At 43.0% G+C, this 24,676-nt stretch overlaps 1 protein-coding gene across 1 annotated transcript; it reads right to left on the bottom strand.

Moving 5' to 3' along the window:
* LOC137292121 (low-density lipoprotein receptor-related protein 6-like) lies at positions 1–22,161 on the bottom strand. The gene is made up of 22 exons (XM_067823661.1): positions 22,103–22,161; positions 19,463–19,590; positions 18,514–18,627; positions 18,051–18,132; positions 16,646–16,814; positions 16,283–16,405; positions 15,982–16,105; positions 11,976–12,111; positions 11,490–11,707; positions 10,907–11,003; positions 8,415–8,568; positions 7,424–7,549; positions 7,007–7,121; positions 6,455–6,596; positions 5,730–5,852; positions 4,815–4,963; positions 4,259–4,346; positions 3,523–3,682; positions 1,999–2,156; positions 1,255–1,417; positions 968–1,068; positions 1–251 (listed from the first exon to the last, which is right to left on the bottom strand). The coding sequence occupies exons 1-22, from the start codon at positions 22,152–22,154 to the stop codon at positions 1–3; spliced, it is 2,973 nt and encodes a 990-aa protein (XP_067679762.1). The 5' UTR covers positions 22,155–22,161.
* Positions 22,162–24,676: the final 2,515 nt, after the last annotated feature.

The raw sequence follows: 24,676 nt of genomic DNA, 5'->3' as shown, positions 1-24,676 counted from the left end.
TTAAGAGAAGAAAGTTGTTGAATCCTGTGTGATCCTGCATAGCAGACTGTTCTTACTCATTTCCATGTATTTCTCCCTGTCGTTGCAGGCCCTCCTCCCGAAGTGGCACGCGGCACTGTCAAATCTCTCCCCAGGGTTGGAGTCACACACGGCGCCCCGTGGGGTGGGGATGCAGATGGCATGTGTAGACAACGCTTGGGCGTGTTGTCTGAATCTGGTGTCTTGACAGTGCTGGCGCTGACACACAGATGCTGGAAGGGACGGCAGTACATATACGTGTACATACACCAATATGCCCTCTACCAGGGTGTTCTTTTTTGTTTTGTTTTGTTTTTTTTTGCCATAGGGCAAGTGTCTTTAAGAAAATATCTTGTCCACTTGCCCTGATTTTTATGATGATGGTGTAGTTATGACAGAATGAATCAACATAGTACTTGATGTTAATGTATAGTGGACTATTTATTGAGAAGTGATAAATAGTCAAGAAAGATAACTCTACTTAATTATCATGGTGAAATTTAATAGCTACATTTTGAGCAGATATGAAATGAAATACAAGTTTATTCGCAGTTTGTAACCGCAAGTAGACATTATATCTTGTAGCCCACAGACATGTAAAATACCATCATTTGATTGCCCGAAATGAAAATGACTTTCACGGGCGACGGGCGATAAGATTTTGAAAAGTCTGCCACTACCCTGGTGGATATGTACAGGTACACTACAGCAGGAGTAGAAGACCATCCAGGAATCACAAGAAGCAGGAGTGTATCTCATGTGTCTCAAAGCGATGAAACAATTAACATTTTTCTGTCCAGGGAAAAGTACGTAAGTTTAGTATGTGAAGTATCTCCAGTACATATCTTCAGCATATGACGTATGTTCAGTATATGTGTTCAGTATGTCTGGCATGATCAGGAAGTACGTTCAGCATATGACATATGTTCAGTATACACATATTACTTACTGTAATTGAATTCGTCCGAAACCACGTCCAGCCCTCCCAGGTTGAAGAAACGCCAGCTCGGCTCGTACATCTCGCGGATAATGGGGTCGGTCAGTGGGACCCTGTCATCAATAGTAACAACTGCTGTCATAGAGGGGTTTGTATCAACTTTACCTTTTTGAGCACCAGACATCACATCTAACTTAAGACGAACCACTGACTATTTCTTATGATATTGCCTGACAGCAGGTATGTGAAGAACTTGAAGAGTAACGAAAGTGTGAAGGTGCCGTACATTGGTTAACTACCTCATGACATATCGGCCACCTGTCTCCGTCCAGTACAGGTAGTCCCTGTGAGCGACGAGGTCAACAGGAGCATGCCGCATGTTCTCCACCAAAACTGTACGGTTCCAGGACCCCACCCTCACCTCCTCCAGCGTCTTGTACTTCTCGTCTGCCCAGATCACACCTGGAGAGGAACACTTCAGCTTACTGTTAGCAAGGTAAACACATGGTAATTTGCCTAAAGTGAATGTAGTGATATTCTGAAGCAGTGGTTGAAACTCAGCCATGTGTGGAATCAAACCTAAGTCTTCAGGATGAAGTGCGAACGCTTCAACCATTAGGCTACCCGTACCACCCCGAACATGTTAATAAAGAGTCACTGTGAGTCCGAGGGGACACCGTGCAGGGTTCGAAATTATCACTTTCAGGTAGCACATTTGCTGTTCAAAATCTTACTTTGCTACCTGCAACTTTTTGGTATTTTACTTTCCTCTAAAATGCTCATCTGAACTTTTCTTATTCACTAATCATTTCCTGCGTAGGTACGATAAAACATTGTCTGCTAGTGCAAGGAGAGTACAGTTCCATATGGCCAAAGAAAGTAAAGGGACCGGGTGGGGGGAATTAACAGCAATACAAAAGAATGTTGGTACCTGATAATGGATTTTACTACTTATTTTTAAACTAGGCAGAGAGACAATGGTTTTAGTGTATCGGGATTGCTTCTGGTTTTAGCTACAGCTATACATGGCAGGAACTACGTACGGTCTTTGTAAACAGTGATTCCACCCGGCTTCCCCAGGCCGAAGGCGACTTGTTCCAAGTTTGTACCATCCATGTGCGACATCGTTATACACTGCAGACGTTCCGTGACGTTGGTGCTGCCGTTGTGTACCTCGGTTTGCCCCGAAATGAACATCAAGCTGTAAAAGAACCGTAAATGCTGCTTTAAGCGTGCTCGGGGTTTCGTCAACACCTTGTGTTTGTTAGACGGATACATGTAGTACCGAATGTCTCTTGAGACTGGACAGGGCAAGTATAATTTCTGAAATTAGGTAGTAGCGAGTGATTTTAATCTTACGCCGCACTCGGCAATATTCCAGCTATATGGCGGTGGTCTGTAAACAATCGAGTCTGGACCAGATAATCCAGTGATCAACAGCATGAGCATCGATCTGCGCAATTGGGGATGACATGTGTCAAACAAGTCAGCGAGCCTGACCACCCTATCCCGTTAATCGCCTCTTACGACAAGCATAGTAGCCTTTTATGGCAAGCGTGGGTTGTTGGAGGATCTTCAGGGGTTGAAATTAGGTAGTAGAAGTAAATAATTGGTACTTCAGAGTGAAACATGCATCATCTGCTGTCAGTTTGATTTCTTTTGAGACAGACGAATTGCTCCTTAACACAAAACCTAATAACTGCATGCAAAAAACATAAATAAAAGTGTGCAGAGTCACATGAAATCCAACAGACCAAATCAGATGATTTGTCTCATAAGTTTGGACACCCGATATGAAAACAGTTTCTGTTAGAACAGGTAAACAACAAGTGTATGTAGTCAAATTACAATTTCAGACTGACAACTTTCCCACGCTGTCCTTCCCCGAAAGTTGGCGTGTGGTCCTGTGCATAAAAGCTCAGGTTATAATCAGGTGAAGTTAAGCAACGATGGACGCGGACAATGCTCGGACCTGCAGCTTAACTCCTGAGAGTTTCTAGGACTTCAGTCCTGCCCAACAACGAACCACATATGATACCTGTGGTCTCACCCTAGGCAAGAGAGTTTGTTCAAAATTTTCTCAGCAGAAAATGGGTACCCGGTGGAATAAGTAATGTAACCTTAACCTTAACTATAATCTTCTAGCGCCTAACAGGCAGCTTGGGTTATCCGGGGTTACACTATGCTTGCTTTGACTGTTAGTGCTATGATCATTCACCTCGTGAGTGGAGTTTGGCGCAATATAAATGCACATAATATTTCATATTATGAATCGTACAAAAAACTGGGGAAAGTGACAACAAAATGATCGTTTGCTAAACAACCTTTTTTTCGGGTGTCCAAGAGTATTGCCGAAATCATATCATCAGAGCTGGTCTGACGATTTCATGGGACTGCAAAATGTGTAATTTTTCGCAATTATTAGATTCTGTATTAGTGAGTAATTCATTGGTCTCAAATGAAATCAAACTGAGTGTACCTATTTTCAGATTCAATTCTTGACAATACCCACTGTTTACTGCTGACATAGGTTCTGTGTAGGAGTAGACGGAAGTGTAGCAGTTTACCCTTGTTCTGGAGACAATGCAATGTCATTTGCCTTTATGACGTCACGTCCCAACAGTTCCTGGTATGCGCCGGTGACTACGTACACGACGCCAATGTTGCCGCGATTATCTACAAAATACACCAGCTTCGATGCCACGTCCAGAGCAATGTTGACAGGCTCTGAGGAACAACACCAGACAGAAATTTAGCAATGGTATATCAAAAGGGCATAGCTAGTGTATCACAAGTGAGTGCGTTAGTCAAGATTTAAAGTTACATCGTCAACATTTCAACAATGTCATGACTATAGTCAATGATGATATTCACACAATGTGTATGACAAGTGGAAGTGATTAAAAATAAATAAACGCACTATTCCCCCACACAATATAAACCATGGTGTCTCGTGGTAGGTGTCGAGTCCAGACCTAGATCTTTGTGTGTGAGCATCAGCCTCACACATTCCACAAAGCAGTAAATGCCTACATCCCGGGCGTTAATCTAAACGATATTCGGTTAATAGTTTGGTCGAATCAATCCACCTTCTCACCTGGGCACCATGATTATTATGTATTATTATTTATTGCCGTAAAACAAGAATAACGCCAGGTGTTTGCTAAAAGGCTCGCCACACTTACAGATACAAAGCATCTGAACTTGATAAACAGTAGAAATTATGTATCAAGTCAATGTAGACACTCTGAAACCTTCAGGCCTTGAATGTTCGGCAAATAAAGGAATAGTTGATATACATACTGACGGTTTTGTCAGCAAAAACGACATGTTGATGACTGCCGTTGAAGTAAGCGCAGTTGATGACGCCGAGGTAGTCAGTCCAGTATATCTGCGAAAAGAGGTATTGACCGAAATGTAAAACAGTGGATCCCCACTAACCTGTGTGTGTATGTGCGTGCGTGCGAGTGTGTGTTGATATATAATTTATTTTAATTGCTTTCCAGTCACAGCTCGGTGCTCATATAGGATTGTTTTCTCACGGAACTGACTGTCTTTGGGAGAATGAAGAGGCCCTCTAGCCGTCATAGGATATGAAATGAAGTGCAAGCATCCAATGCTGAGCAAGGTGAGATATGACTTCCGGCTGCCTAGGAACTGATGCAAGGTGCACTTAGATCAACTAATTTGGGTAGTTGTGGCCTGGTGCATGGATTATTATCGCTTGTCAAATAGCATGTCCTCGGCCCTGACAGCAGGCCCCATGCTTTTCACTCTCTGGTCCCGACTGTTTGATAACCTACGGTCCTATACCCTGCGCAATTGCAGAGTGGAGCGTTAAATACAAAAACACCTTTACCTTCTTCTCGAAAGCGTTCACTGCCACGTCCTTCACCTTGGACAGCGACTGGAGCGGGAACATGCCGTACATGTTCAGGATCAGGGATCCCTGATAAATGTTTTTGAGACGTTCGTCAGGGAACACAAGGTAGGGCTCCATCAGTTGCGCTGAAGACACCGTACCAGCAGACACAGATAAAATCATCAGTAGTAGTTCCACAATAGACTAATACAAGGTACTTCAGAAGACTTTCCAGCAGACTTACATTAGCCTCATCAGTAGCAACACCATAGTAGGAGGACACAAGGATTATCAGTACCTCTTCCCTAGACAGAACTAGAACTTCAAGTGTTGCATCGAGGAATTAAGAGACAGAGAAATACAACCAGATTTAACCAAGGAAACATTCTATAATGGACGTGTTTTGTTTGCAAAACCAAAATCAGAGTTCAAAATTGCAGTATGTGCACGGAATGCTAGGTCGTAATGTTCAGTGTTAGTTAAGACAGCTGGACCTGCTTGAAGCCATCTGCGTCCAGGAGCGTTACACAGCACGGTACAGAGTTGTGTCCCTTAGATCACAGCCGTCGACTGTCGATCATACGTCTAGGGTTTGTTAAAAACTATTTATTCCTGTCTTCAACAGGACATGATGGCCAGGGGATATAGCCCAGGGTTAGGGCGCGTTTAACATGAGCACAAAACACTTGCTCGTGTACCCTAAAAAGAGTTAAACAACGGGTACACCAGTATTATCTGAAACGATTAAATAACTTAAAATATTCCTGCACACTTCATTCACACACAAATTTGATTATGTGTACACGAGAATGGGAAAATACAAACATGTACACGGACGATGGAAGGTTAACTGTGCAATACGATAAGACTAAAGGCATCACGGGGCAATTAAGCGTCAAACAACGGCCTGACCTTTCACACAGGATCCATCTTGTTGGTCCCAGAACCCGACTGTGCACTTGCAGCTTCGACCTTGATTGGTCAAGTTGGGCAGACATAATTGTTCACAACCGCCATTGTTCCGTGTGCAGTTATCTGGAGTCAGAAATCTGTATTTGCCAAATCTGGCTACCATCTCAGGCAACAGGAAGTCACTGGCGCACTGCTAGAGCAGGCAGACATAACGTACAGGTTTGTATAGTTATCAATTAACACTGGGGAAGTTGAAAAGCCTTTAAACCAGCCTCTATTACATTGATAACAGACTTTAACAGTCCGCCTTTAAGGCTACAGTTCAAAAGCGTGTGACTAGGACCCAGCGTGGTGTCCATTAGCGCTGAATCGAGAGGTCTATGGTATCCACAAGGTTCTAATGCGTGACATGTAGCCTCTGTGATAGGATTAAATATCCGCGTGTTATTTTTATGCAATATGTATTACTTACACACACACACACACACACACACACACACACACACACACACATACGAGTGGGAGTTTGTTCCATGAGAACGGTGCTACTGATGGAAAATATGTGTTAAATGCATCCTATTCGTGTGTGTGCGATATACGTAATTAGACTGAAACCGTAATTAGAGTGTTTACAGTGTCGAAATCAAGGAGTGTGAAATACATTGCAATATTTTAGTGCATGTCTGAACTATTTCTAGTTAGTGAACATGTAACAGTCGACATACTTGTCTCCAGTGGCTGTGACGACGTGTGGTATATGGTGATGCCGTGGAAGCTCTTGTGGCTGGAACTCTGCCCGACGTCGTCGAACGTATCTTTGTCCTGGGCGAACACACCACCACTGATGCTCGACCAGATGATATAGTCCTGGGACATACATACTTTCATATAAATAAACCATAGTGGGGTGGTGCCAGAGGGTAAGACTGGAACTGGGAGATTTATTATGACTGCTAAAGTTTATTATTTCTCACGGCGCTTTAAGGAATCTGGTTACTCTTTTAACTATCGTTTGTTAAAGAGGTTACTATTCAGTTTGATTACTAAGGTTTACATATTACGGGTAGTCTACTGAAATATGTTGATACATCTCAGCAGGTGTTCAGCGGAAATACTTCAGATACGGTGGTCGGAGACTTTCAGTATGTTCCACCTGTAACTGGGTTAAGTCCCCAAAGACCATACACGTGTATAATGAAGTGTTTGAACATGGGGATTATTACATGGTAATGCTAGAGTAGATCTCCCAGATCCCTCACAGTGAGAGCACAACTTACGTTCATAATGGCGAGGCTATTGATGAGCACCTTAGAGTTTAGCAGAGAGCTGCAGTATTTGCCGTGACCGTGGTAGTCGCCGTAGCAGAGGAGGACCGTGTCGCTGAAGTAGATGCTGCGAACAAATTAGTCTTCACTGTATGACTGAACTAGCATTGGGGATGACACAGGCGCCAGCTTTACAGAACACACAGGTGTTTAGGAAGGGTTGCTGTAAGACTGTACCTGTCTAGGGAAATCAACAGGTGTTTAGAGAGGGTTGCTTTACCTGACCAGGGAGGGATCCAGGGACCATGTTATATGGGAATGATCATGAAAGCTTGAGTTCTGTTTGCAGTATATTCTTGTCAGGAGTTTTCAGGTCCGAATGGATTTGAAAAGTGGCAAAACCCATTAAAGAATGTTCTGTTGCGTTACCGATCTGTTTTCGGATCCACTGCGATTCGATGGTTGTCATGGTTAACTCGGAACAGGCTGTACTCTACTTCCGTCCCATCCAAACCACTTCGCCCGATGTTCAACTTGTCACCCCAGAATATGAACCTGGGAACCAAGGATATAATCAGTAAAACTCCTGTGTACTAGTAAATATCTGATACTGGTATGTCGTCTCCGAGAAGGTAACTCCATACTAATATTCAGATACAGAACGGCACATGACAGGAAACACCGAGAACAAGTAGGATTGGTGTGACGCTCATCACGTAGCGCACGTGTATTTATCTCACTGTTCTATCTACTGCGCTTACCCCCTTGTAATACAAACTAATGATAACGATTTGGAACTAGGATCGTCTGTTGAACACTTTTATCATATGTTGACTAAAATTCTCTGATTAAAATGTTCAATTGGCAAGTACGTTTGACTGCAAACAGACAATAATGACTGTGTGATCAATGTTTGCGTTCGAGCGGATCTTGCGACATGAAATCCCTTCGTTATGCATGAACCTAACTAGTTCATCTCACAAAGCTGGAGTGCACATACAGCAGTTATTTCCAATTTATACCCGATTGTCTTTGCAGTTACGCAGCACATAAACATGCACCTCATAGTTTTTATGTTTTGTTTGTGCATTCACGTGTTATAGTATGCACTAGAGTTTCATATAGACTAACAGCTGGTCTCAGAAATGAACATATTTCACTGAAAAAACGTTCATAGTGAAATGGAGCCCTGGCACTTTCTTCATTTTCAGAAGCTGTGGCAATCTAGACTTGCCACATTTTCTAGACTTGCGTGGACTTTCTTGGATATTTATACTTCAGGGTCTGTACGACAGGCTGGGTTTCATAGTATATTTGGACAATTTTAATAATTTGTTTGGATTCAGGAATTACTTAGTGCTTATGTGCATGTATCAACGATTGCAATGTTCGATGTAAGACTTCAAAACCTCAATCTTACATGCTGATCGGGTCCACCACAACTGTCCGTGGACTCTTCAGGTGCCCCTCCACAACAACAGCAGGGAAGCGGCCGTCTTCACGAGCTACCACGATTTGCCGAGTGCCCTTGTCTGACCAGTATAAGTTTCGTGTCAGCCAGTCGATGGACAAATCTGAAACACATTTCTTAGTGCTAGTGAAGAATTTGGTCCCAGCACCAGGAACCTTATTTACCTGGGCCTGGTGAACAAATACTAAGATACAGTACGATTGTAAACATTTCAAATACATTACAGACATTCCGTTGTCGGTATGAATTACAAAGGCTGATTTATACATTGTGACTCAGCGTGATATCACACCTCTGACAAGTCAATAAAATAATCAGGGGTCTGCAACCTTTCACAAATAGGTAAACATCGAACACAGAATGGCGAACCATTTGAAAAAAAGGCTGAAAGATACTAGAACAACATTAACAAAGAAGGCCCCATGTAAGGTAATTATATACTACCGACAGAAAATAAGGGAACCAAGAAATTGAATGGAGATGACTTTAACTGTGGCGTATCTCCCAAACGCAACATCCAATGACAATGGCATTTCGCATAATGCATGCCCAGCACGTGCTACACGTGCATACAGAAGTTAACTCCTGTAAATGTACTGGAGAAGTCGCAATCACTAATGCAATAGAGATTGACGCTTACTGACAGAAATGCCTCCGAGGCAGTATCTCGGTGAAGCAACAAAATGGAGAATTGTGGGGATGATAGAAGGGGGGGACATCATTATGTGAAGTTGCCCGGCAGATGGCTAAATCAAAAAGTGTAATTTCACGCCTGTGGGTTAAGTACCGTCAAACGGGTGGGGTTGCAACGAGACCTGGGCGTGGTAGACCAAAATCACCGACACCACGACAGGATCGTCTCATTACGTTAATTGCTCTACGCGATAGGTTTAAATTGGCCCCTGTCATCAATAGGGAATTCTGCACACTCACTGGAAGACGCATTTCAACCTCAACCGTTAAAAACCGACTCTATCAAGCTCGTCTGAAAGCAAGACGGCCTTTTAAGGGTGTCACCCTTTCAGCTCACCATAAGCGCCAAAGATTGGCATGTGCTAGGCAGCATCAGGGACGAGCTATGCACCACTGGCGTTACACCATGTTCTCTGATGAGTCAAGGTTTTGCCTACGATTCACAGATGGCAGAAAACGTTGTTGGCTTCGGAGCGGGGTATGCCAGAGCAGCAATTCTTGACCATGATCGATATGGAGGTGGAGTGTCATGGTGTGGGGTGGGATTACACATGACAGACGATCAGATTTGGTCATCATTAACGGAGCCATGACTGGTCAGCGATACGTTGACCAAATATTGCGTCCTATTGTGGTTCCATTGGCTAGAGTTATCGGCCGAAATTTCGTATTCCAAGATGATAATGCCAGACCACATCGGGCCCGAATTGTCTCCGCTTATCTCCGACAAGAAGGTATCCAGACATTGGACTGGCCCTCTAAGTCCCCAATTGAACATCTCTGGGACGTTCTTGGTCGAAGGGTGTACGCCAGGGACCCAGGACCCGCCAACCAGGCCCAGCTTGGTGCAGCTCTCCAAGAGGAATGGCGGGCAATACCACGGGCAACCATCCGGAAATTGATTAACAGCATGCCATCAAGATGCCGTGAATGTGTTGCCCAACATGGTGGACACACCAGATATTGAACTTGACGCCTAAAATTGATTTAGTGGATATTTAAAGCAGTTTCAAATTCGCTATTATTTCAATAGTTCCCTTATTTCTTGTCGGTAGTATATATATATATGAGATGACATCAATAAGGGATGTACACAAATCATGGCTACCAACAATAAATATTGCTTTTACTGTTATTATTGCACCTCATCCCCCTGGCCATGCTTTCATCTAGTTCTCAATAGAATCAGTTCTTCTTAACTGGTATTAAACCTCCCCAACTCCATGCGGGGAAGTATAAAACGAATTATTTTAGTGCCTTTAGGTTAAGTGTTTGATTCTGAGGCTCAGCACCTGTCAATCAGGTCCCGTAGTCAAGTGGGGTAGTAAAGTGGGGTAGTCAAGTGGTTAAAGCGTTCTATAGTTGAGCTGGATATCCAGTTCGATTCTTCATACTGGTACAAGGAGTGAAGCCCATTTCTTGTCTCTCGTGATGATAGTGATGTACGTGACGTAAAAGTAAAACTCACTCACTCGTATTTATGAGTGTTTGGTTGGAATCAGCCTATACAGTGGGGGAAAGACACCTGCAGTCACCCATTCACGGAGCGTTCAAGAAAGTGATCATAGTTTGACTTAACCTTCAATGGTAGCGGCATGATGTATATACTCGATACTTTCTCCTATTATTCTTACTTATTCTTACTCTTACTTACTTATTCTTATTCTTATTCTTATTCCTTGTGGAATTGGCAAGAAGTTGTATGTCATATGATTCATAGTTCATTCAGTAGTAAGAAAGACGTTTACCTGACACCTCCTTCACGGCGGCGTTGGTGAGTGGTTCCGGTGTGAACTGACCCTCGCTCTTACCGTGCCTCAGGTTCATCTTTACACGCATGATTCTCTGAACATTTAGCAGAGCATATCATCAACACACCGTGAACATGTTAATACAGAAAAATGAAAACAGTAGAACTACGTGAGGTGAAATGAGGTTCAACGTCGTCTTAAAGATTTATGTTTATACGTGGTCGTGTGTATGTCTATCTGTCGGTCAAGATTAAATATATGACATCTGAATCAAAGTTCTAGCCTAGATACCAGGCCGCACATCACTATAACTATTTTTTCCAGACACTTAGTCGACAACTTCTTGTATTATACCCTGATAGCTGACCGCTAGACAGAGTAACGACAAAGTTCATTTGTTCATCTCGTTGTAAATACCAGTATAAATCGTTTAGTTTTCCTTGTGAAGCAAGGCGAATAATATTTCAACATAAAATATAGCTATAACTATAAGCAGACATTTATTCATGTATTCCTTAGAAACATAGGTGTTGAAATTTGAAGTGACATATTCAAGAAAGATTTAGACGGTAAAGAGTACCCCCTCTTTCCGTGCTTCCTCGTAGTAGTAGATGTAGTCGGTGTGGGCGTTGGCTGTCATGGCATACACGGTCATCTGCGGATGAAGGGGAAGGTGGACGAGGTTTTCTTCGTCCTTCACGTCAGCGAAGTTCCGATTGATTCGGTAAATGCCGGACGGCGTCGCTAGAAGGATGACGCCTCTGTCGCTGGGAGACTTGCTATTGTGCTGTGGGACCACTATCAGAAACACACGTACAGGGGAGTCAGTCGCCCGCGGAGTACTACACTAGATGCTAACACGTGAATAGGCAGACACCGCCCTTGTTTCACCGATTTCGATTAATGCGATATATATGTATTCCTACTATCGTCCAAAGGCAATGTACTGCTTCTCTGGAACCATTGGATAACTCGACATGTTAACCAGATATTCTACTTTGATTTTCACTCTATTTTGATGATTACAAAAAGATGATCTGATGCTAAGTAACATGATAACAATCACCTTCTCCCGAGACGGTCTTGCCGTCAATGACGATACCGAACGGCTTCCCTCCCCACGCCTTCTCCTGTGATCTGTGGCCTTTGACGTCGTAAATGGCGATGACTCCACGTTTCTGATCCGTCGTAACAATCCAGTCCTGAAGTAGAGGACACCCTTAACTATGTGTAGCGACGTGGATCTGTTGTTGGAACTACACACCTGATATTTGAAGTCGCCCTGTCCACATGACGAAAGAGGTCGTCAGCCGACAAGGCAAGGACGCCATCATGTTCCACGACTTGCTATTTGTGTCTAGATTTACGGATTTCATAAGCAAGCGAATGATTGTTAGTAAAACAGCCTAGTTTCAATGTCACTGAGAACAAGATCTAACTCCATCACGCTCCTTGCTGCCATATGCCGGAATAATGTGAAGTTCACGTCATACCTCTAAGGTTATTGTGAGTGGATAGAATGTGTAATATCCCCACCGCTATGACGTTATTGCCATGCGACAAAGACAATAACATTCCTGTTCAACTGAGCGGACATAGAGGACACATTACTTATTTTTGGCTCAGTGGACTGATGAATTGCATTCTAACTCGAAAACTAATGCACTTACAATCAAGTCAAGTGAGTTTTATTGTATCAAAAGCCATCGGCCCCTATACAGGTTTACACAAGTACAGTGTTCGAGGTTTGTAGCCTCAGTGGAAATCACAAAAGCATATAACATTCGTTTAACAATTGGTGGTAGTCCGGAGAACTTGGTGAGGTAAATGTGACAATCCATTTAACAAGTTATTTCTTAGGTCCATTCCATGTTTTACAAAGAGAGATAATCTAAATATTACATCGACATCATTTGAAGATAAAATAGAAACAAACCCTATTTTACTCGTCTTAGATAGGAAGCGCTCTGGTATATATTTAGTTCGTAATTCAGCATAATAAGGACATTCAAAAGTAAAATGTATTTCGTCTTCTATAGCAGAGTTACATAATGGACAAATTCTTTGCTTTCTTTCAAGTGATATATTCCGTCCATAATTAATCATTAGTTTTGACAAGCCAAGTCTATGTTTGATATATATATTTCTTAGGTTACTATTTGTTAAAACAGATAGATATTTTTCTGGCTCTAATAAAGTTTTAAACGTTTTGTACAGATCATAACGTGAACTGTTTTCTAAATGAGATTGCCATCCTCGGTAGAACATATTTATTGCTACTTTACGAAAATCATTTAGAAATAGGTATAGATCGCCAACAGATTGATTAAGCCAAACAAACCCATGTGAAAATAGTAGTGTCCTTACATGCGTAACCCATGTAACCCTACCGATGCTATCTAGATGAATAAGCATGTTATAGGCTATTTTCGGAAGCCGATGTTCTGGCATATGGATGATACTAAACCAGTATCTTAGACATTTTATTTGCGAATTTATATAAACTGGGTATCTTCCACATTCTCCATATATCATGTTATTTGGAGTTGCTAATCCAACACAAAGAAACTTTTTACATGCCAGTAGGTGGATTCTTTCTATGCATTCAAATCTTTGGTAACCCCATACTTCGGATCCATACAATAAAATTGGCTGTATTTGGGTGTCAAATAATTTGAAAAATATAACAGGTGTAATAACTCCAAGTTTATGCGAAATCGACATCATATTAAGTAAAGGTCGTTTCCCTCGCAGTGCCAAGTCAGAAACGCATTTGTCCATATTTAGTGTTGAATTAAACATTACGCCAAGATATCTATAGCCGTTAACTACATTAATTCGTTGTCCATTTAAGTACCAACTCTCTTTAAAAGTCAAAGGGCCCCCCTTTCTGAAAACAATAATTTCCGTCTTATCTAAATTTAAAGATAAATTCCATTCTTTAGTGTATTTATCTAATACATTCAACTGATTGTGTAGGCCAATAACTGTATCAGAAAGTAAAATAACATCATCAGCAAAAAGGAGCATAAGGATTTCTAGGATGTCGGGATACATCTGTACACCATGCTTACCGTTGCATGAAATTTCATGATATAATTCGCTAATGAACAACGAGAATAGAAGAGGACTCAACATGCATCCCTGACGGAAGCCGGACGGGCAATCGAAAAAGACAGTAATGCCAAAGTCACAACGTACACATGATTTAATATTTCAATACATTGATTTTAATACATTAAGCATTTTCCCTTGTAGCCCAGCCCTTTTCAAACAATACCATAATTTATAACGATCGACTGTATCAAAGGCTTTTTTTAAAATCAATAAAAGCAACATATACTTTGTGTTTACGACGTGATAAACATTTTTGGACTACTGCATATAACGTAAAAATGTGATCTACGGTTGAATATTTATTTCTAAAACCTGCTTGAATTTCCGGTACCTTATCTCTCATACTGGCCCAGTCAGTAAGTCTATTATTAAGAACAGCAGTAAAAACTTTCCCAAGGGCACTCATTAATGAGATCCCCCTATAGTTGTCAGGGTCTCCTGGATCGCCTTTTTTTATGTAAAGGGACCATTTCTGAACATGACCAACTCCTTGGAAATATTTGATTATCAAAGAGTTTGTTGAAACAGTTGGGAACATTTAAGCATCTCTATCAGCACTTGATCGGGCCGGCAGATTTTCCGCTTTTTAACTTGTTTATAGATGATGTAATTTCATGTTCAGTTATTTTAGAATTTAGAATAATTGCATCAATATCTGTGAACTGATCTGAAAAGATTTCATTTTCTTCATCTAAGTGAGGAGAAAAAACATTGTTATTTGCAAAAACATTTTTAAAGTGGTAAAGCCATTCGGTTTTCGTTATAAAATTCTTCTGTTTTGGTTTGTTTTGTAAAAATCCTATTTGTTTCCAAAAACTAGAATGGCTATTAATGCTTCTATGCAACCTGTCTACTAATTTCCTACATGAGATAGATTTATATTTTCTACAACAAAGTTTATAATGATTTCTTTGTTTACAATATGCTTTTCTGTTTGCCACAGTATAAGTCTCCTAAGTGTCCTACCTGTTTCCCTTTTTGCTTGTCTACATTCTAGATTTAATGGTTTTTGACTAACAGTTTGTAAACTATGTCGGCTTTGCTTTTTCATGCAGCTAGCAGAGTCTAATACGAAGACCACAAAGTGACTAATTGCATTTTCAATATCATTATCAATTTCGTTTAGGAGTGTTTCTTTGTTTTCCGCAATCCCATATCTCAGATTTTCAAGAAACATATTAGAGTACGAATGGTTCCATATTATTTCTCTGATGCCGTTGGATCCTTGATTGACTCATTATTACACCTGTTACCAATATTTGGAAATTTACACTTCAATTCTAGTGGAAAGTGATCAGAATCAGATCGATCCCCGATACTGAACATATCGATGAACTGAAAGAAATCAGGTGAGCTTAAAAAGTAATCATACACACTGGAGCCATGCTTGCTATAATTCTCAATAAAATATAAACATAACAAACTATCATTAAAATGTTGACACATTTCACTCATTGTTACGAGGGAGGAATGCAAAAGGAGGAACAGCCAGGTGTGCGAGAAAGGATGGAGACGTCATAATACAGGTAATGAATCAATCACATTACGTGCATTTTAGTGCGCGTGTTTTTCGAACACTTGGCTTTCCTCCCTTGTAACAAACAGTTATCTGTGTCAAAAATGTTAATGATAGTTTATTAAACAACTTTTTCATATTTAAGACATCACAGAGTTGGTCTGATGTTTTGATTATGATCAGCGTTTCATTGAGTATTATATATTTATTAGTTTTAGATTTCAATTCATCGGTCCACTTTAGAGGCAAACGGATTAATATCCTTCTCGGGCCAGGTGACCAAACAGCACCATGATCTTTTGTATGGTAGTTAATTAAGATGAATTCCAAACATCTGGATAATAGCGATTACTTATACGACACATAGATACATGCCTGGACTAATAGGTGTCGTGATAGGTATGGTCCCTCTAGGTGGGATTCCCTGAGGTCTACGTACCCCGTCTATGTCCAGGTCAAAAAGCTCACTGGCCGGCCGTTGAACTTCAACTCGTTGATTCGCTCCCGTCATGTCGGTTGATCGTATGACACTCTCGGAGACATCCTGCTCAATCCAGTACAGTCTGTAAGGTTCAGTGTGAAAGAGTTGTAGATGGGAACAAATGGCTCCAAACACCTGTGCATTTTGTGATATAGAATTCAAATATGTGGTAGCACTCTCTTTCATAGAAATCATTTCCAAAGAGTAAAACACCAGCAAGTTATATTTGTCCTGCCCTCTCTATCAGAAAACAACCGACCTGTTGGTGCTGTAGTCGATACACATCCCCTTCGGTCGCACAAGGTCACTCCTCAACAGTGTCCGGTTACTTCCATCAAGAAGGGCCGACTCCAGCCGATAGACGTCCGACCAGAAGATGCGACTGAAATGATCACACATTAATGCAGGGGGAAAACATGACACATCTATTACAAACACGCCATGATGTTATCCTTCGACCGTTTTAATATGCTCGGACTGGCGTTGCTGCCATCCGTGATGACAGCGGTTCAAAGTTGGGAAAGCGGCGCATAATTTCTTGATTCCACCTATTGACGCTTCAGGCTTACAACGTTAAAATTGTCCTTCAAGATTTGCAAACTAAAACAGGTGAATCACATACCCTATATACGGCTGAACAGCAAGTCCAGATGGAGTGTCAAGATTACCACCGACAACAATGGTGGCATACTGAAAGAGCTGACCTCTCCCGTCAGAGGCCGTCATGAAGATGGCGTCGTACGCAGGGTCTGCCCAGTATATGTTGTTGTGGATCCAATCAACAGCAATACCTGAACATGTTGAACAGTCACCAGTGTACATAAGTCACTGTCACGTTGACAAACAGCCTACATAACGTACCTGTTGTGATAGTCATTCTAGAAGTTAGTGAGTCAAAAAGGAAACATACAGCTTTATGAATTGCAACTTCTTGTTTGTTACGTTGAGCGACGCTTCGATTGTAGATTCTTACATCGTCATCAAACTAGATGTGTATGCATAGTTATCAAGCATATTTAGCTTGATAACGATGTAAGATTCTACATCGAAAAGTCGGTCTGCGTAATAAAGAAGAAGTTGTAATCCATGAAGCTGTTTGTTTCATTTCTGCATAACGTGTTGAACAGTCTCCAACATATATAAATCATTGTCACATTAAATAAACAGACGGAAGTATATACATTTTGTTCAGTTCGAATTGAGGGATATACTCAGCTGGAAGTGGATTGTGTCTAGCAGGAAACAGATTTATACATTTTGTTTTCAAGATACGTATGTCCAAGTTACGTACGCCCATGCTGCTTTGGTAAGCTTATACAGATGCAGTCATATCGCCAGGCTATGCCGGGCCATCTCTCTGGGACATTCAGTTCGCCATCTTATACAGGAACAGAAAGACTATCTCTCTAGGACGTTGAAATCGCCAATTTATACCGAAACAGGAAAAGTCTATGGCTATCCCCCTAGGATGTTCATATTGTCAGGTTATACCGGAACAGAAATGCTCTATGGCTCTCTCCCTAGGATGTTCATATTGTCTGGTTATACCTGAACAGAAAGGCTCTATGGCTATCTCCCTAGGATGTTCATATTGTCTGGTTATACAGGAACAGAAAGGCTCTATGGCTATCTCCCTAGGATGTTCATATTGTCTGGTTATACCGGAACAGAAAGGCTCTATGGCTATCTCCCTAGGATGTTCATATTGTCTGGTTATACAGGAACAGAAAGGCTCTATGGCTCTCTGCCTACGACGTTCGTATCACAAAGCTATACCGGTACAGAAAGACTCTATGTCATAGATACCACTCTAGGACACTGGTTACACAATTCACTAGGACAATCTACATTAACAACAGCAATATGAAGACTCAGTCCATAGCTGTATGTTGAAGGGGCTAATCTACAGTAACAACAGCAATATGAAGACTCAGTCCATAGCTGTATGTTGAAGGGGCTAATCTACAGTAACAACAGCAATATGAAGACTCAGTCCATAGTTGTATGTTGACGGGGCCTTCGGTCACCTGTGGTCTTCCGGGATATACCCTTGAACACCGGCCTCTTCCGGTACCTGGGGGAGCTTCCGGCGTCTCGGATGTCATAGGCCTACAACAGACATTAAAGACTGGATATTACAGGTCATATTAATGTCATTACATTGTACATAGAGTAATTTATAAACTGTCTTCTTGAAACTGGGAAATGCCTCAACCTCTTCGAGGTTTAGTTATGTAGTAAAGCGTCCGACTAAACACCACCAAACACTGATCAAATCACCATTTTGGTGCTTAAAGTCACGTCTGTTTGTGGGATTAGCTCTGATATTAAACATTAAACCCGGCGTAAAATCATACTAATTCATTCATCCATAACATGTTTATAAATTTTGTGCAATTTGAAAGATTACATATTTGAAAGAGCTAGTGTCGAACAAGCACGCACACAGGCAGACATACAGGGTGAAAATGGCAGAGTAGAGACACCTACCTCAATCATGCGTTGACCGATGTTGGTCATATAGAAGGTCCTAGTGAGGTAATGGTAGTCAATGGCAACGTACTGGTCAAGAGTAGCGTTGCAGCGGCTAGTTATAAACTTGTTCTGAAACGCAGGATGTTTTGTCGTCAACAGTACACCCGACTCAGTGATGTTAATGATGTCTGTGTTGGGAACATGTCAATATAGCAACTACTCTACAGCTACATTCTCCCTTTCGTCGTTGACGTCTTCATCAGAGCAATTTGCATGCTAGGATTTGTCTATGTTCCACCGGCTGAACAAACAGTGTGTCCATGGGGACGCGGTGTGGTCAGAAAGAGCTGAACTGGTGAGCTGGGTCCCTGTTCTCGAAACGTTCAGAGGTAGTGTTGAGACTCTGTGTTAGCGATTGCAATCTGCTGACCATGCCAGAAAGTGCTGACATGTCCAGTATATGCATGTGATTAATATCATGACATGTGTCAGTTTTGAACTTGATTATGTTTCCATATCTGCCTCTGTCTTTCCTTCCGTAGCAATGGATAATATCACGGGTAAACTTAACATCAAATATACACAGAAAATATGAAACAAATAAATATATTTTGTGGAAGACTGTGTCAGATCGCTGATGTTGTATGCTGGTGGTTAGGAGCCACTATTGGTTCGAATAAACTGTGCAAAAGCACAAAATGTGTCCTTTACTGAGAAAGCGTAATAACAGACATAACATATTCGCATGAACCAGTTATACTACAATACAAATCCATGCGTTACAGATAAATATAAGGATGTCACTGTCGTTGACGTCAAGAACGACGTTACCAAGACTACCAGAAAACATCTCCATTTGCTAATCAACACAAACGGGTGACGAACAAATCAGAAATGTTTTGGGGAATTGGATCAAGCGCACTGTTTCCACGAAATCTGAGATGCATTGCATGGAGAGACTTACTATATTCTGATTGGCTTGCTTGTCATGTAGCCACATCTGGAAGACGCCATTAGGAGTTGCGAGCGTGTGTCTGGCGCGGGAACATCTAGTAGTGTTCAGGATAACGGCGATGTACGGCTTAGTCTGGCCTGCGACAGAGCACGGGAAAGAAGCTACATATTGTCTGTGTTTTTTGTTTAGTCATACACATGTTGACTTCTTGAGCACAGATCGTGCAGTCAGGATGTGATAACAGACGTCAACCAGCCCGTTTGTTGTCTCCTACAATAAACATGGGTTGTTGTACATAGCCACATACGACCTACACGTTTACGGGCAAGCATGGGTTGCCACAGATAAGCACCTACCACCTGATACAGTTAATCGCCTCCTACACTAAGCATGGGTTGCCACAGATGGGCACCTACCACCCGATACAGTTAATCGCCTCCTACACTAAGCATGGGTTGCCACAGATGGGCACCTACCACCTGTTACAGTTAATCGCCTCCTACACTAAGCATGGGTTGCCACAGATGGGCACCTACCACCTGATACAGTTAATCGCCTCCTACACTAAGCATGGGTTGCCACAGATAAGCACCTACCACCCGATACAGTTAATCGCCTCCTACACTAAGCATGGGTTGCCACAGATGGGCACCTACCACCTGATACAGTTAATCGCCTCCTACACTAAGCATGGGTTGCCACAGATGGGCACCTACCACCTGATACAGTTAATCGCCTCCTACACTAAGCATGGGTTGCCACAGATGGGCACCTACCACCTGATACAGTTAATCGCCTCCTACACTAAGCATGGGTTGCCACAGATGGGCACCTACCACCTGATACAGTTAATCGCCTCCTACACTAAGCATGGGTTGCCACAGATGGGCACCTACCACCTGATACAGTTAATCGCCTCCTACACTAAGCATGGGTTGCCACAGATGGGCACCTACCACCTGATACAGTTAATCGCCTCCTACACTAAGCATGGGTTGCCACAGATGGGCACCTACCACCTGATACAGTTAATCGCCTCCTACACTAAGCATGGGTTGCCACAGATGGGCACCTACCACCCGATACAGTTAATCGCCTCCTACACTAAGCATGGGTTGCCACAGATGGGCACCTACCACCCGATACAGTTAATCGCCTCCTACACTAAGCATGGGTTGCCACAGATAAGCACCTACCACCTGATACAGTTAATCGCCTCCTACACTAAGCATGGGTTGCCACAGATAAGCACCTACCACCCGATACAGTTAATCGCCTCCTACACTAAGCATGGGTTGCCACAGATGGGCACCTACCACCCGATACAGTTAATCGCCTCCTACACTAAGCATGGGTTGCCACAGATGGGCACCTACCACCTGATACAGTTAATCGCCTCCTACACTAAGCATGGGTTGCCACAGATAGGCACCTACCACCTGATACAGTTAATCGCCTCCTACACTAAGCATGGGTTGCCACAGATGGGCACCTACCACCTGATACAGTTAATCGCCTCCTACACTAAGCATGGGTTGCCACAGATGGGCACCTACCACCTGATACAGTTAATCGCCTCCTACACTAAGCATGGGTTGCCACAGATGGGCACCTACCACCTGATACAGTTAATCGCCTCCTACACTAAGCATGGGTTGCCACAGATAGGCACCTACCACCTGATACAGTTAATCGCCTCCTACACTAAGCATGGGTTGCCACAGATGGGCACCTACCACCTGATACAGTTAATCGCCTCCTACACTAAGCATGGGTTGCCACAGAGGGCACCTACCACCTGATACAGTTAATCGCCTCCTAAACTAAGCATGGGTTACCACAGATGGGCACCTACCACCTGATACAGTTAATCGCCTCCTACACTAAGCATGGGTTGCCACAGATGGGCACCTACCACCTGATACAGTTAATCGCCTCCTACACTAAGCATGGGTTGCCACAGATGGGCACCTACCACCTGATACAGTTAATCGCCTCCTACACTAAGCATGGGTTGCCACAGATAGGCACCTACCACCTGATACAGTTAATCGCCTCCTACACTAAGCATGGGTTGCCACAGATGGGCACCTACCACCTGATCCAGTTAATCGCTTCCTACACTAAGCATTGGTTCAATAATGCTTGCAATCGGTTCGTCCCGCTAAAAACGAGAAGGAATCCCTTGTAAATGACGGGTTATGTCTACCTCGTCCTGTGGGATAGGGTACCATAGAGAGTGTAATCCCGACACCTTCTCAATCTATCACCCATCTCCAGAAAAACACAGGTGAGAAGACCCAAGCATCTAGAGATGCGCCTGTAAAATCTGAAACTTCACACATTAAGAACGTTTACGAGGTTTCAGATCACTGTTTTACTTTCCAAAAGATTAGCAAGACGTAAAGCAAAGTTGTAAGAGATCGACTGAATTCGAAATAATCACACAGTCTCCATAAGTGTGGGCTACCTTCGGCTTGAGTCGGTCAGGTAATCCCCTTGTTAAAGCCTCAGCTCGTAACGCCGTACAGATTAGATTACCCGCAAGGATTAAAGTTGTAAATGACATGTCAGGGTTTCATCAAAGTGGTAATGATTGAAAACTGAAAAAGAGTGATAAAATCCCATGTCACTCACTAACTGACTTACCTGTGTTGCAGGTGAAGAAGGCACACACCAGCGCTAGTAAGTACCTCCTCATCCTGCGTGTCTGCCTGTCTGCCCAGTGCAACGTCAGCACTCCGTGGTGGTGCACATCCACTACAACTGCAGGCCAGTCTCATGGGGTCTGCCGACGCTCGTTGCCGTAGTTACCAACCATCGCACACCGGAGCAAGATTCACGGGCACGTTGTGTGTCTGGTAGTGCGATACTGTCATTAAATATTGATACACCCTTTCTGTTTTATTTAATAAAAGCAAATGAAGGGATCACAAGCAAAATGTTTGTCCACGAAAAATGGTATAGTTACTTTCACACACCTATCACTACCAAATTTAACAGTAAATAGTTTTTTTTAGATTTTTCGCAATTAAAACATGAAGATGTTTTGGATTATTATTTCGTTCTGACTATTAATTTGGCTGAATATATACGGTGGCTGCTCTGCTACGGATGTATGTGTGATAGGAGATTACGCGTCTGTCCGCGGCTGCCGCCACAGAAGGAGAGCCTGTTTCCAGACCCCCGCCACTGTCTGTCAAACCACTCACGTGGTCCAACACACACACCGCAAAGACCAACCTACATATGTTTTGATGGAAATTTGGTTTATGCCATGTGTCAGCATTTTGTGGAAAACCCTTAATAAGAATCAAAACATCGTAAGTGTTCTTGCATGAGTTTGGTTGATAATAACGGGCAGACATTGTACAGGTTCATTTTCAGGTAGTGAGGAAGATGTTGCTTGTCTTGATATGGGAGTGTACACTTTAAACCGCATGGGTACTGAGCGAGGTGCCCGTTGTCTTGACACATGGGTGTAAACATACAGGACCTGATACAGGTTGAGGCTGGGTGCCAGGTGTGGGTTGTCTTGATAAAGGGGTATAGACTTGATACAGGTTGAGGCTGGGTACCAGGTGTGGGTTGTCTTGATAAAGGGATATAGACTTGATACAGGTTGAGGCTGGGTGCCAGGTGTGTGTTGTCTTGATAAAGGGGTATAGAGTTGATACAGGTTGAGGCTGGGTGCCAGGTGAGGGTTGTCTTGATAAAGGGGTGTGGACTTTATACAGGTTGAGGCTGGGTGCCAGGTGTGGGTTGTCTTGATAAAGGGATATAGACTTGATACAGGTTGAGGCTGGGTGCCAGGTGTGGGTTGTCTTGATAAAGGGGTGTGGACTTTATACAGGTTGAGGCTGGGTGCCAGGTGTGGGTTGTCTTGATAAAGGGGTATAGAGTTGATACAGGTTGAGACTGGGTGCCAGGTGTGGGTTGTCTTGATAAAGGGATATAGACTTGATACAGGTTGAGGCTGGGTGCCAGGTGTGGGTTGTCTTGATAAAGGGGTGTGGACTTTATACAGGTTGAGGCTGGGTGCCAGGTGTGGGTTGTCTTGATAAAGGGGTATAGACTTGATACAGGTTGAGGCTGGGTGCCAGGTGTGGGTTGTCTTGATAAAGGGGTGTGGACTTTATACAGGTTGAGGCTGGGTGCCAGGTGTGGGTTGTCTTGATAAAGGGGTGTGGACTTTATACAGGTTGAGGCTGGGTGCCAGGTGTGGGTTGTCTTGATAAAGGGGTGTGGACTTTATACAGGTTGAGGCTGGGTGCCAGGTGTGGGTTGTCTTGATAAAGGGGTATAGAGTTGATACAGGTTGAGGCTGGGTGCCAGGTGTGGGTTGTCTTGATAAAGGGGTGTGGACTTTATACAGGTTGAGGCTGGGTGCCAGGTGTGGGTTGTCTTGATAAAGGGATATAGACTTGATACAGGTTGAGGCTGGGCACCAGGTGTGTGTTGCCTTGACTGTATAGATGGTGTGTACAATATGTGAGGTGATACGTTGTAGGGTGTTGAGTGTGTGTTGTCAGTGTGACACAGGTGCTCAAGAAGATGCGAGTCAGAATCTTCAGCAGCCGATGCTTATTGTAAGAAGGGTCGGGTTGTTAGAACACGCCGTTGTTTCCCAAGTGCGTGGATCTATGCGTGCTTATGACATTGATTACTGGATTATCTTGTTCAGACTCGATTATTTACAGATTGTCACCGTCATACAGGTGGAATATTTGCTGAGTGAGGGGTTAAACAACAGCAAATAAACGAACTTGACATAGGGCTGCTCATATTGCGGCGATGATGTGTGAGGTGGGTATGGTGGGTGGCCTGATCTAGGGATGGACACGTGTACTGTATATACGGGGAATACTCTAATATATACATACAGGGGGAGCGCGAGGGCGTGGCTCTAACAACGTTCGTGGGTCTGTCTCCTTGGCTTGGAGTTTTCCCAAATGTGGAAGCGAAGCCGGTGTGGGGTGTGTTGATGTCTACGTCTCCAATGCACAACTATGGCGTTACCCATGGAGCCTAAGTCAGGTCGATTTCCGGGGTACGAACTCTCCGATCACAGCATCCTGGCTTGCTTAAGGGAGAGACCCTGAACAGCCATTTGCGACGCTCTAGACGACTGAGTCGCACGTGCCCACATGTGCCCCTTTGAGAGAATAGGTGTGCTGCCTGCGAGTAGAATATTGCCGCTTGTCCTAAAGCATGAGAGTCGTC

Source organism: Haliotis asinina, chromosome 7 (genome assembly GCF_037392515.1).
Source record: "Haliotis asinina isolate JCU_RB_2024 chromosome 7, JCU_Hal_asi_v2, whole genome shotgun sequence".
In the NCBI taxonomy this organism is placed as follows: Eukaryota; Metazoa; Mollusca; class Gastropoda; order Lepetellida; family Haliotidae; genus Haliotis; species Haliotis asinina.
The sequence above is the reverse complement of the archived record's forward strand: the minus strand, read 5'-3'. Positions and strand labels throughout refer to the sequence as shown.